The sequence below is a fragment of the Alosa pseudoharengus genome, unplaced genomic scaffold (genome assembly GCF_046254945.1).
Source record: "Alosa pseudoharengus isolate Yale_2024_CS ecotype anadromous, Long Island Sound unplaced genomic scaffold, YU_APseudo_1.1 YU_APseudo_1.1_scf_4, whole genome shotgun sequence".
Classification (NCBI taxonomy): domain Eukaryota; kingdom Metazoa; phylum Chordata; class Actinopteri; order Clupeiformes; family Clupeidae; genus Alosa; species Alosa pseudoharengus.
Window position 1 is genome coordinate 36201623 of NW_027468774.1, and position 12860 is coordinate 36214482.

Consider the following 12860-nt stretch of genomic DNA (forward strand, 5'->3'; position numbering starts at 1 on the left):
TATGACCATGATTTGTGTATGTGTGTGTGTGTGTGTATCGCCATCCATCTGAATGGTTGTATAACAGCTAATACAGAGCATAGAGCAGACCAGAATTAATAACGCTTATGGAACAAATGGCCTTGGTCTGTCTGTTATTGTACTCTAAATTCTCTTTAGAACACAAAAAGTCATTTATATTAGTCCATCCGCCTGATGTATAGACCCAAAACAATATAAAAGCAAATGGAACACCACTTTTCATTCATCTTAGACAGATTGCATTTGGAGAAATTATGGTCCTAACACCAACGACATAATGTTGTTCTATCATATTATGTGACTTCACTGGCATTCTGAAGTAATGATGGATGTGTTCAAAGATGCTTCCTCGGCCTACTGCTCAAACACGTGTACGTCTCTCCCTTCCATTTTGGTTCTGCCTCTCAGGCTGGCTGACTTGCACCACTACTTCAATACTCATTACCTGTGGAGCACTAGGACCCAGGGCATTCCTCTTCACTCTCTTTAATGTGTTGTGAGAGGGTAGTTACATGGCCAATGACAGGTGCTATAAAAACCTCATCAGTTGTAATAACACCCGTCCCTACAGGCTTGTAGAGTTTACCTGCAAGGGTACACCAGCTATCTACACACAGCTCTTTTTGTGCGTCATGGGTCATCACCAGAGAGAAACAGCCCCTTCTATTTCCCTGAATTGGGAGGTGGTGTGTTCTCTTGGAAATTACTAGTTAGATTGTGCCTAGAGCAGCATTAGAGCTTTGCATAGCCGTCTCGAAGGAAACCATGAACCCTTCAATAGTCCGGCAACACAACATGTGACTTACGTTGAGTCTTTGTGGAATGAATGAAGGGGTTGTTGTACAAACTGATGACACAATGTTATTTGTAAGAAAAAACCTTAGATTAAACTGTGATTGGGGTGAACCATTTAAGACAGATTCATGATAACAGTAAAGAGAAAAATGTGAAACCATCAGACAGATATAGTGTTTTATCGGTTTATTGTTGAACTAGAAAATATTGAAAAGAATCTAAAAGAAAACACAGATAAAACTGGATGCAGCTGTTAAAAAACAATTATGTGAACTACACACAGGTAAAACAGCCATAGTTTATGTATGTTTTCAGATTTTTAAAAAAATTATTCTTTCCTTTTTTTTACAAGATTAAATGTGTGTACAAAGTATATTCATAGTTGTCTCCCCCTCTCACATTAAGGACCATTTACAAAACCTTGATGCTTTTTAAAATGTCAAAATAATCTTTTTTTTCTTTTAAATTTGTAACAGGACCTAACTGATGCAGAGGGACTAGCAAAGACCAGTGAAGGACCAGCCTCCAGACTGCATCCTCCTCGCTCACACTCGCTCTTCTCCTCCCACACACATTAACACTTTCTATCCATCACTAGCAGCTACCTCACAGAAACCAATTTCAGCAGTATTGCACATAAAGCATGTAGGACAATTGTTCTGAGAGGGGGGGGGGAGAGATATTATCACCAAAAAAATAAAAAATTAACAGGACCTCAATAAAAAAAGGAAAAGAACATAAGGAAGTAAGAGAAACAGAGCGGACTTGAATCCCAATATAAATAAAACACCATTCAGAGAGTGACAAACGAGTTCTCCACTAGCAATACCGGTGAGTGTCTCTCATAAGCCAGTGCATAAACATTAACGCTGCCATCCATTGACTATAATATTAAACCTGCACTCTGCCTTTATATGGGAGTTTACTATATATATATATATATATATATATATATATATATATATACATACACACACACAGGTCTGGGCATGACACAGGACCGGCATGAGAATGTTACCATGATCGTGACATTTAGTGTATCGTCCACCAGCTAGACTCTGTTCATTCGATATGTGTTCTTGTTTCAGGGGGATTCAGTGTTATCAGTCAAGGCCAGTCTGAGGGGGGCCATTATGTCATGCCCATAAGCCTAATGACCAGCAGAGGTCGCTGTTTCACACTCATGGTAAAGGTTATATTGGGCCTGGGTGAGGGTCTAGGGAAAATTAGTGGCCCAGATAAGTGTTTATCACCAAAGTGACTACAACTGTGAAGGGGCAAAACAGGCAAAATACATATTTGTGATTGCTTTGATTGTTCTGCTCATCATTGCTTTAGCTTACACATGTGCATACAAAAATGTGTCAAAAAGTGCTTTTCGTCAACTCAACTCAGTAAACTTTTTTTCCGGAGGGGAACATACTATACATCAAACAGTTCAATATACACAAATACCTTGTGAAAACCCAACTTGGAAACAAAGTTTAAATGGTGTTAGATAATGGGAATTTGATTGCCGTGGCATTAGATTCTGAATTGATGGGTTATTTGGCACCATTCAAGGCGGCTTTGGGTCCATTTCACAACACTTAAAAATGTACCAAGCCAGTTGTACAGAAAGAATGTGTATACTATATACTCTACATCAAAACAACATATAACGCTTAACATGTTCAAGAAACATGTTAAAACCTATTGAATATCAACAAGGAATCATCTCTTTAAGAGAGACTGGGCAACCAGCATGTGAAACAAGTGTAAAAGATATTTCAGACTCCTTAACTCATATCTACCTACACACTCTACATACATATAGTGTCAACCTATTTCTACAATATAAAGTTCAGAAATACTGAGGATGATGACACCAGCTCCAGTTACTGGACTGCATGTAACTAGTGTCAATTCCCTTTTTGCCTTCTCTCCAAACAAACTCTAAACAAATAATAATAATAAAAAAAAGAAAAAGGAAAAATGTGAAAAATCAATTGGATATGTATGGCAACAGTTTTAAGGGCAGGGTTGACATTCAAAGCACAACATTCAGTGATGATGAAAGAGAATATGTGGCCTCCATGCTTACAAAAACAGTGAAAGCAGTATGGGGGAATTCAGACGGACCAGACGTGATCAATGGGAAGTGTGAAATGCTCAATTTTACAGGGAGGTAGCAAAGAATGTGGCATTGGAGATGTTTGGCTACAGAAAGTCATGCTAACCTATGACTATGGCTGATGTTTACAAACAAAAGGTAAACAAACAGATATAAAAACAAAATGTAGCCTCTTAATTAAGCTAGAACCAGTTCTGCACATCATCTTTGAGAAAATGGCAGCCATCTTATTATTTTTGGAAAACCATCGTGCTATTGGGCTTTGTACATTTCAGAAACAAAAAAAATCATTATTCACCATTCACCAGGCACATTTACATGAAACATACGCAGTTTAAATGGACATATAGTATTACAAAAGAAAAATCAACATTCAACTTCCTCTTTTCCACTACTAGAACATTAGGCACAAATATGCAATGGATTACTTAGGAAATAAACCAGAACAATCAACATAGTTCAGAAAATAAAGAGCTCTCCATGCTGAGAAAAAGTATTTGACATCGGACCCCCCCCAAAAAAAAAAAAAAATCAAATACATTTGATTGGTCTTGACTAGTTAAGCAGCAAATAAATAGCCTGGTCCTTACAGCATTCAAGGGCCTCTGGTGATGGATGGCCAGTTCTTTGGAATACAATATTAAAATCGATGGGCACTATTCACAATGAGCAACATTCAACAACATATTTTAAAAACACTGCACAGTCGCCAACAGGGACCAAGGTTAAGGCTAGTAAGAGCACCACACAAACGCACAGACCAGAATAAGCTTAGTTGCCGTGGTGAAAATGGATAGAAGTGCTGTTGAATGTGCACAGGTGAAAGAAAAAAAGAAAAACGCCAGAAGCTTCTAGACTTACACTCACACAGCCACTATCGTGCCACTGATTTTTTTTTTCTGTTCTTTGCTCATGCCATAAGAGCCATGTCAGTTATAGCAAAGTGCTTCTATGAATACAACGTAATTGCTTTCTTTTGTTTGCTTGAGAAGGAACAAAGAAGGGAACAAAGGGTAAAAAAAAACTCAACCAAACAAGCAAAGAGAAGCCAGAGGAAATTAGAAATTATGTACAACCCTTCAGCTGGGGCCAGGAGGCCTCGGTAACAAGAACATTACATACTGTACGTAGGTGCCTAATCTGGTGTCTCTCTGGGTGAAAAAGCCTCCCTGACTTGAGTCCACGATGTACATCAGCTGCGACATCCAATATCCTATCGCATCACATCTGCACTGGGGGGGGGGGGGGGGGGGGATTGTCAAGGGAAGGCTGTCTTACACAAGGCCAAGGGAAGAGCTTAAGTGTTTTCTGTTGTAAAACTGCAGTACTGTCAACTAGAGTAGGTGCTGAATACTGACTCTACAAACCCATTGTGTTTCAGTTGTAGCCATAAAGTTACACGTAAGCAATACTACAACATGTCCAAAGTCCTGTAGTGGGCAGCTGAGTTTAGCTACAGTAACATCTTACCCTAAAACTCAGAGTTCCTGATTTCTTTTATTTCGCTCTCATTTTAGAATTTTGTTCACAGTTTATTAAAGCTTTTTTCATCTTTTACTTTTTTTAAAAATTTAATTTCACATAAATCTATGGTACATGAAAATAAAACGTGTTTTGTCTACATATATATATATATTTTATACTATATATAGCAGTGTGTGTATGTGAGTATTTACAGACAAAATTTATACAAGCTTCGCTGAGATCCCTTCTGCTTCTGAACAGCACGATGCGGACTCATCCAAGAGAAGCGTTCTGTCTTGCGGACTCCAGGAAACGCTTGTGTAAATGTTGTGTATAGATCTCTTGGGCAGCTCGTAGGAAAATTGACTCACACTTTCCAGTGAATAAACAGCGTGGCGAGGAGCACCAGCCAAATCTCGAGCGGACGGCTTGAACCTCAAGGTCCTGTGCGTGGGTCTTATGTTGGGAGGAAAGACATAGAGAGAGCGTGATGGAAGGGAGAGAGAGGGGTATCTATCTTAATTCCTCCTCCATTCCCCTCCTTTCTTTTTTCTCCTGTCTCCTTTCAAAATGGCGTTGCCATCTCATTGGACAATCTGGAGCGTTAGCACAGATCCAAGTCGCTGTAGCCTGTAGTCTCTCGTCTGACTAAGGACAGCGGTGTGTCTGTCCAGTCTCATTATGTCACACACACACACACACACACACACACACACCCTGCCTCCTCGGGAATTTCCGCCATGGCGTCACAGAGAGGTCACCGGACAACATGGAGGCCTGGGTAAAGTTGTCATGTCTGTCTTCCGATGGCTGACCGGAGAACCGCGCGTGATGAGGCTTGTCAGCTTGGATCACGCTCTCTTCAGGCTGCTCCCCGAGCACCCGGATGTGTCTGGGCGGCCAAACACCCCTCCACCAGCATCACCGCCGCCGTCCACATGTCTGTCTGTGCTACCCATGGCCCTGGAGAGCGTGTCCCATGGGAGTAGTGTCACCTCCATTTTGAGTCATGCTGGTGATGTTTGGAGACATAGGAGGACTCAGCTGTGCAGATGCAGTTGACCTTGAAGATGTCGTTCCCCACGCACTCTCTCTATCTCGATGTCAACGACACGTCTATGTGCACACACACTCACACTTTTTCTTCTTCCCTTCCCCAAAATTACAAACGGAAAAGACTCTCCCAAAGGCTGAACGGCTTTTCTTTCTTTCATTGTCCTTGTTAGATACTCCAAGTCTGAACAGAAACGGATTGTGCTCCATTAAACAGGGTTAAAAATATCCTCCCAATTAGTTCTCCCGAGCCCCTCCCTGGGCCTGGGTTCAATACAGACACATTGTGAGCTGCCACTGACTCCAAAACGAAGTGTAATGGAAGTCTTTTTGAAAACATAAAAAATAAAGTCTGAAGGCATCCAATTTGGGCGAAAGCCACCAGTCAAATCCAGTGAAATAATTTCCGGTGTCCTCGCTCAACGCTCCACAGAAGGCGGTACACGAACACCTTTCTATTGTCTCTCTCGTCGATGTCGTTCACACACACTATTGCTCACCAAGCTCTACGCAGATCAGGGAGGGGGATTGAAAAGTAATGTGTCGGTTAAAGCACCTGCTCAGCCCTTGTAAAAGATCTGTGTACATTTCCCGCCCGTTCCTCGCTGCTGCTGTGAGCTGCACGGGGGTTTGAGCACTGAGAGAGAGAGAGAGAGAGAGAGTGAGTGAGTGGCCCGGGTCAGACAGAACGAAAGAGTCACGTCAGAGAGAGACAGAGAGAGATAGAGAGACAGATCAATAGCCAAGGCTCAGCAGATGACGGGCACGCCGTCCGTGTTGAAGATCATGCCGGTGGTAGGCTCGTAGGTGCCCGCCAGGTAATACAGGTCCTCACTGTCCTGGTATTTCTTGGTCTTGATCATCTGCTCGTACTGCTCCAGGCTGACCACCAGACACTTGTGGGAGATGGTCTGCACGTCGTTCTCATCAATGTGTGAGGACTGGTAGAGTGCTCGCTGTGAGGGAGAGAAAAAACAACAACGTAGGGTTAGAGATCTCTCTATAGTACAAAGAAACATGTTTGTGGGAGAGTGTGTGAGCCCAAGAGTGCATGCTTGTGAGAGCGAGTGTGTGTATATGTGCTATTTTGCAAGTGCGAGATGGACACTACAAGGGCAGAATTCTCACCTCCATGAAGTCTTTCCTTTGGTTGGATACCTGCAGGGCTGGGGGAAGGCTCCTTCCAGACATCTGATCCCAGTTCTGTCAAGAGAAGTTAACAGGGGCCTGAGCAGGCAACGACAGATGCGCAGTGCACACAGGCTACTGGGAAACAGTGACAGGGGAATCGGCATGCTCCGAGGACATGCACTGAATAACTCAGAGTCTGAACCCATACAGTGAGACCTCACTCCTTACTCACACTGAATTCTAAACACACACACACACAAAAGATATGTCAAAAATATGACAAAAAATAAATTAATCAAAAGCTAACCTTCTTGTCGTTGAGCTTCTTGCCAGGGTTGGTCTCTTCGGGGTGGTAGAACCATTTGACGCGGACCACCATGTTGTTGCCCCAGGACTCCCACATGCTCTGGATGTGTCCGATGAAGGGCAGGTTGGGCCTGCCGGCCGAGAGGAACACGGCACAGTCACCGATGCGGATCATTTCCTTGCCGCGCACTATCGCCTTGTAGAACAGCTTCTTTGCTTTCCCCTTCATTCCACGCCTCTGCAGAGACAAAGACAACCATGAGCACTGAGGCCTATGACAACTCTATAGGGATGCATCTCATCGGATTTTCTTTGCCAATATTCAATATGCCGATATGTTCAAATATGAATATGTTCTTCTTCACAAATATAGGTCCTATAGGTCCTTCTCATGGTGTTACATTAACAAATTGTTATTAAATTAGCCCTAGGCACCGTTTTATGAAATTGGGTTATTCACAGTCTCCCCTAGCGTAAGATAAGTGAGCAAAAACATTTTTGTCTTTTTGCGTGCATGCATTGTCTTAGTCCGGCAGCGCCCCCGCTAGCTTAGCTTAGCATAATGAGTGGAATCTCTCGTCGCCAGATAGCATGTCGTGAGTAAAAGTGAGCCAACAAAAACAAAAAATCCCTAATTACTTGCGTATTCACAATGACTGCACTTTGCCCATCATTCCAATTAGTGGCCAAAGCCTCTCCTGTACTGGGATGAACCTATTTGTCTCGTGATGTAGTGTAGGAGCGTATACTTCATGTAAATCACAATTAAAAATACCCGGCCGAATTACATTATTATTTTGACATCAAGTCACGGGCCGGAATTGGGGCGGACCCGGCCCGGAAGTTGCCCGCAGGCTGGGAGTTTGAGACCCTTAATGTAGATACAGACATAAAATATTTCCCATTTCCTTTTTACTCTAAACGTATTCTCTAATAAATGCTAGCTGTGGGTGCAGGTATATTATAATGTTCCCCTTCACCTTTACCTAAAAGTTCTTTCCACTCAGTTGATGGTGGGATAAAGATATGTGAATGGCCTCTCACCTGAGTAGGCTTCCCAAACCACTTCCAGAGCTGGCGGGCCGGCAGGAAGGCGGAGATCTTGGGCCGGTTCTCCACCGAGGGCAGCCTCTGGCGCTTGGCCAGCTCCTTGGTGGTGGGCAGGTGGATGCCCTCCCGCCTCTTGGGCCGGCCGCTCCCCTGCTGCTTGAGCTTCTGGGACTTTGGCTCCTTCTGTTTCTGCTGCTGCTGCTGCTGAGGCAACTGGGCCTGACCCCTCTGCTCCTGTTTCCGGACCTTGGTGGTCTGGGCCTGGGCCTCCTCGGCCGGCACCTCCTGCTTCTCCTCCTCCTCCTCCTCCTCCTCTTCGTCCTCCTCCTCCTGCGGGGCCACTTCCATGGCCGTGGTCGGGGAGGCCTGAGGGATGGCCGCTGCTTCCTCGTCAGAGCTGCATGACTCCTCCTCTTCTTCCTCCTCCTCCTCCTCTTCATCATCGGTGGTGGACGAGGTGGAGGACGAGGAGGAAGAGTTGGAGCCGGCGGAGGACGAGGAGCTGCTGCTGGACGAACTGGACGAGTTAGAGGTGTTGGACGAGATGGGGCTGGAGGCCCTTGAGCTGTTGGAGCTGGTGTCCTGCTTCGCAGCAGCGGTGGCGGTCACCTTCGACACCACCTTATCCTTCTTGGTGGCAGCAGTGGCGACGGCGGCAGCGGCGGTGGTGGCTGGGGACCGCTCGTCTTCGGGCTCAGACTCCGAGCTGCTGCTGCTGCTGCTGCTGCTACTGCTGGCGGACTCCTCTTCGTCCACGCCTGCTTTCGCCACCTCTCCAGAGCCCTTGACTTTAACCAGGCCATCGCTGCCACAGCTCACTTTTCGGACTCCGTAGCTGGACCCACCCTCTACCTTTGGCGCTTCTGCTTCAGGTGTGGTCTTGGGCTTGCTGTTGTTTTTCTCACCGGTGTTAACGGTAGTGGAGAGAGCTGGGGAGGAGGTGGTGGATGTGTTGTTTGGGATGTTGTTGTTGTTATTGTTGTTGCTTGTGGCGCTGGTGACTGTGGTGTAGCCCACCCCGAGAACAGCCTTGTTCTCCCTTTTGGAGAGATTCTGCTCCTCCATCAACATCAGCGCCTTGGTCTTCTTGGTCTTGGGTGACATGACCCCCTCGTGGTCCAGCTTGATGAGGATCTCGGCCTGTGGCTGCTTCCTCTGGGCCTTGGTGCCGAAAGGTGCCGGCTCTGCCAGCTCCTCACTCTTCCTCAGACGCTTCGCCGGCTTCGCCTTCCCGATGCTGCCGCCACCCACGGCGCCAGCCTCTTTCCCGGACATGAACACGGCCAGGGAAGTGGACGGGTCGTTGTAGAGGTCAACGGAGAGGACTTTCCCGTAGATCGGCGTGTTGTAGACCGAATGTGGCGGACGCGCCTTGGCCAGGGGCTTGACTCCTGCCGGCTTCTTCTGGCTCTCGCCTGGCTGTGCCGAGATGGCGGACGCCGTGCTGGTCACACTTCCGCTTCCTGGCTGGCTCTTCCTACCGGGCCGGGGACCGGGTCCAGGACGCGGGGCCGCCAGAACCTTCTCCTTGGCCGGCGGAGGGGCTGGTACGTCAGCAGGCTTTTCATGCTCCTTTGGAGCCACTTCAGGATCTGGAAACGGAACACACAGATAGCGTTTAAGCTTTTTATTTCTTTCTTTAATACGACGCAGTGGAAAAAAAGGGGCCTAAATGAAATGCACTAAAAGGCAACCATCCCTCTTCCTCTGGCAGACAATGTTTCACTCCCCAAACCACCAAATGGAAAATTATTTAATATCTATAAAACCAATTCACATTTGGCTTCCCAGGGCAGCTACAAGAATGTCAGCATGTACAGCTGTTGGTTTTTCCAGCATCATGGAGAGCTCTGAACATCTTGATTCTAGTATCAATTTCAATTGAACTGCTCTAGTACTGCTCCAGTAAGGCGCTGCTGTTGAAACAGAATCTGAATTACCAGGCTTGGGCTTGGGCTTTCTCCCTCGGCCGCGGCTCTTCGGGACCGTTTCCTCCGAGGGCTTGAGGCCAGTTTCTTCACTTTCCGGAATGTCCTTGCTCATCTTCCGACCACGTCGCTTAGTGCAGGCCACTAGTAAAGCTGGGGACGGCTCCGCACCTGAGGAGAGAGTAACGCCATCAGACACAGAGGGCCTAACCACACTGAGATGGAATACTGCTCACTGTAAAAGCATTTAAGCCAAAATCTCACTTGGCAAAGCTAGAATCCATAGCCCTGACATAGTAGTAATGCTACCCACTCCAGTAAAAAAAACACACTCTTTCCCAAAGCCTAATACAAATCTGTTATATGTAGAAAAGTACTTTAATGCAACTTATTTTCGGATACAAATGTAAAAATAGAACAAGGTATTGAAGTGAACAAAATTATCTTCAATGTCAAACCTAAAACACACCATATTTGGTTGTGGAAAAACTAACCACACAAGTGCTGGCATTATAATATCTGTGGTTGAAGTCACAAATCACAGCAAATTCCCATAAATACAGGCACAGAGGAACAAGTATTCGTGTTTAAATTAGCAAGCCACAAATCTTAGAACTGTACTCCACTGTAGAAAAATTCCCTCCACTGAATCCATCCCTAAGCTTCAGTAATCAAAAAAGGAGGGCAAAAAGTACATTGAAGTACATCCAAATAAAGCACATGTGCAAAGTACAAACCGCTTTTACTTTGCCATCCTTGGTGAGGTTACAGCCATTAATCTTCAGTAATGTTTAATTTTTAGCTATTCAGCATTCATATTTGTCCCCCCGCCCATCCTTTGTAGGGTCATTAAGTTTGTCCTTGACAGCATGCCGTCCAGGATACTTACACTGGATCTTGTAATCGGGGGGAAGCAGCCGGATGTGTGACAGGGGAATTCGGCCTGTGTCTCCGTCATCAAACTCCACCGTTATCAGGTCGTCTGCTTCGTCCATGTCAGAAGTCCCTGGAGGCAGATAATGGGAGCGCGATTGATGTACAAGCAACGTCCAGAGCATGTATGTGCATCTCTGCGGAGGTGCTCCCGCGCGAAACAGAAACCGCCTTCATGGGCAGGAAGGTAAATCTGCGAGACGCCGAAGGAAAGTAATGGCTTTTTCTGCGGCTGGGGATGGATGACTGAGGACCACGGAGTTTAGACATAGGGACTCTTTATCCACCCTGGCAAGACAAGAGTGGGGAAGCTGCTAGCGGTGGCCTTCCCCCCACTAAGAGAGCTTTTGACAGGGCTCCAACCGACTCCCCTGCGTCGGAGGGAGGGAAAATAAATAAAAATAAAAAAAGCGAGTCCCGCATGAAACTAACCACATCATCATCATCATGATCATCATCATCATAGGCCACTGGGCTCACTCTTTACTTGGCAATACTTCTAGGTCTGCTAAAAGCTTTAGATTATGGGCAAATTAAAAGCCCTGCCCGGAGGAAAACAAATGTTCCTTCCACATTGAAAGTCAGCATTGAAGTTTAACGGCCTTAATTCCACACTGGCTTGCATTAAGAGAGGTTTCGCTTGGTCAAACGCGGACCAAGCCTCATACATAATTTGGAAGCGGTGCTTAGCTTGAAGCGGCGCATTGAGGGTCGGGAGGAAATGGGCCTCACCTTGAACAACGGTGCCAGGGTACAGGCAGCGGTACTGCTGGCTCCAGTGAGCGGCGATCCGGGTCCCCGGGGGCAGGTAGCGCACAGATGGGGGCTTCACGTCGATAATCTGGAGCCCGGAAAAGAAGACAACCCCCAACAGAGATTCCGTTAGTCAACAGGATATTGTTATAAACTAATGTCCTAGGCCCAAAAAAAGGTCTAATTATCCGTTCGGCTGAATATAAAGGAATTAAAAAGCTAAATATAGAGGAAATTGGCATCTGTGTCCCTTCTGACTAGAGACTAACTTTCAAGGGACTTCTTTACTTTTAATCTACCCATAAGAGACCGGGGAAATTAGAGTTGACTTTGGCAGACTGGGGCTTCCTACGGCACATTAACAGAGTGGCCAAACTACCGCTAACTGCCTAAATCAACAACTTTCAAAAGAAGGGAAAAAAAACCTAGCAAAGCAAAAACATGCTTGACTCAACACAGCAGTCTAAAGTGCAATAGAGGCAGTATGTTCAAGTGCACCCAAGGCCTGTTAGCAGAGAGGAGCAACAGTGCAGACTTCAGAGAGAGAGAGAGAGAGAGAGAGAGAGAGAGAGGGAGATGGAGAGAGGAAGGGAGAGAGGGGAAGGAAAGGCAGGGGGGGGCAAGTCCGCATGGTCAAAGTCTGTGGCTGAACAAGCAAGATGGTGTTTAAGAGCAAATGAGCACAAGGATGCAACACTCACCGCCTCTTGTAGAAGCTGTTCCAGGCAGTAGATGTGAGGCCTGTTCCCCCTCTCTCCCTCCACCACCACACTGTATCTGGGACACACAAACACACACACATAAATAATACACAAAACTAAACCATACGTCTCTGCTACTGCAGACAAAAGATGTACTCCACTGCCACCAGCGTAAATTGGAGTAAAAAAAATAAGAACCAAGAACCCGGAGGTGGCAGGGGAGTTAGGAGCATAATTGCATGCCTTAGAGAGCACTCTCTCTCTCCTCCATGTTTGAAGGGTAGAGAGGGATAACCTGGGCCCTGTTAAGCCGGCCTGAGGAGTTGAGGGAGGACAGAAGCCCTCGGAGGACGGAGCGATGGCTTTGAACAGCCCTTTAGGAGGGGGAATGCTCAAAGGAGACAGGCTCTCGCAGCAAGCTGCGCTCTTACAATGCGCTCATCCCCCAAGAGAACCGGATTTGGAGCAGCACTCTCCTGTTTCCAAAAAACATACCAGCTGATAAGTTCATGTGCTCTGATGACAGCTTTATTGCTTTGATTGTCATGGGAGAGAGGCTGGAGGCTCGGTGACAAGAGATGCTCTCTACTCTGGTCATGACATGTCGTATCA

General features: G+C 46.1%; 1 protein-coding gene across 8 annotated transcripts in view; it reads right to left on the reverse strand.

Annotated features, from left to right (window-relative positions):
- Window positions 1–993: 993 nt before the first annotated feature.
- Window positions 994–12860, reverse strand: part of tnrc18 (trinucleotide repeat containing 18) — a 74339-nt gene continuing 62472 nt past the window's right edge. For all 8 annotated transcript variants that reach the window (XM_076266100.1, XM_076266105.1, XM_076266104.1 and 5 more), the window contains 8 exons: window positions 12249–12324; window positions 11527–11635; window positions 10751–10867; window positions 9874–10032; window positions 7928–9525; window positions 6885–7121; window positions 6575–6649; window positions 994–6402 (listed from right to left, as the gene is read on the reverse strand). In XM_076266100.1, the coding sequence (XP_076122215.1) occupies window positions 6196–6402; window positions 6575–6649; window positions 6885–7121; window positions 7928–9525; window positions 9874–10032; window positions 10751–10867; window positions 11527–11635; window positions 12249–12324 (2578 nt within the window). In that variant the 3' untranslated portion in view covers window positions 994–6195. The remainder of the gene's footprint in view (window positions 6403–6574; window positions 6650–6884; window positions 7122–7927; window positions 9526–9873; window positions 10033–10750; window positions 10868–11526; window positions 11636–12248; window positions 12325–12860) is intronic.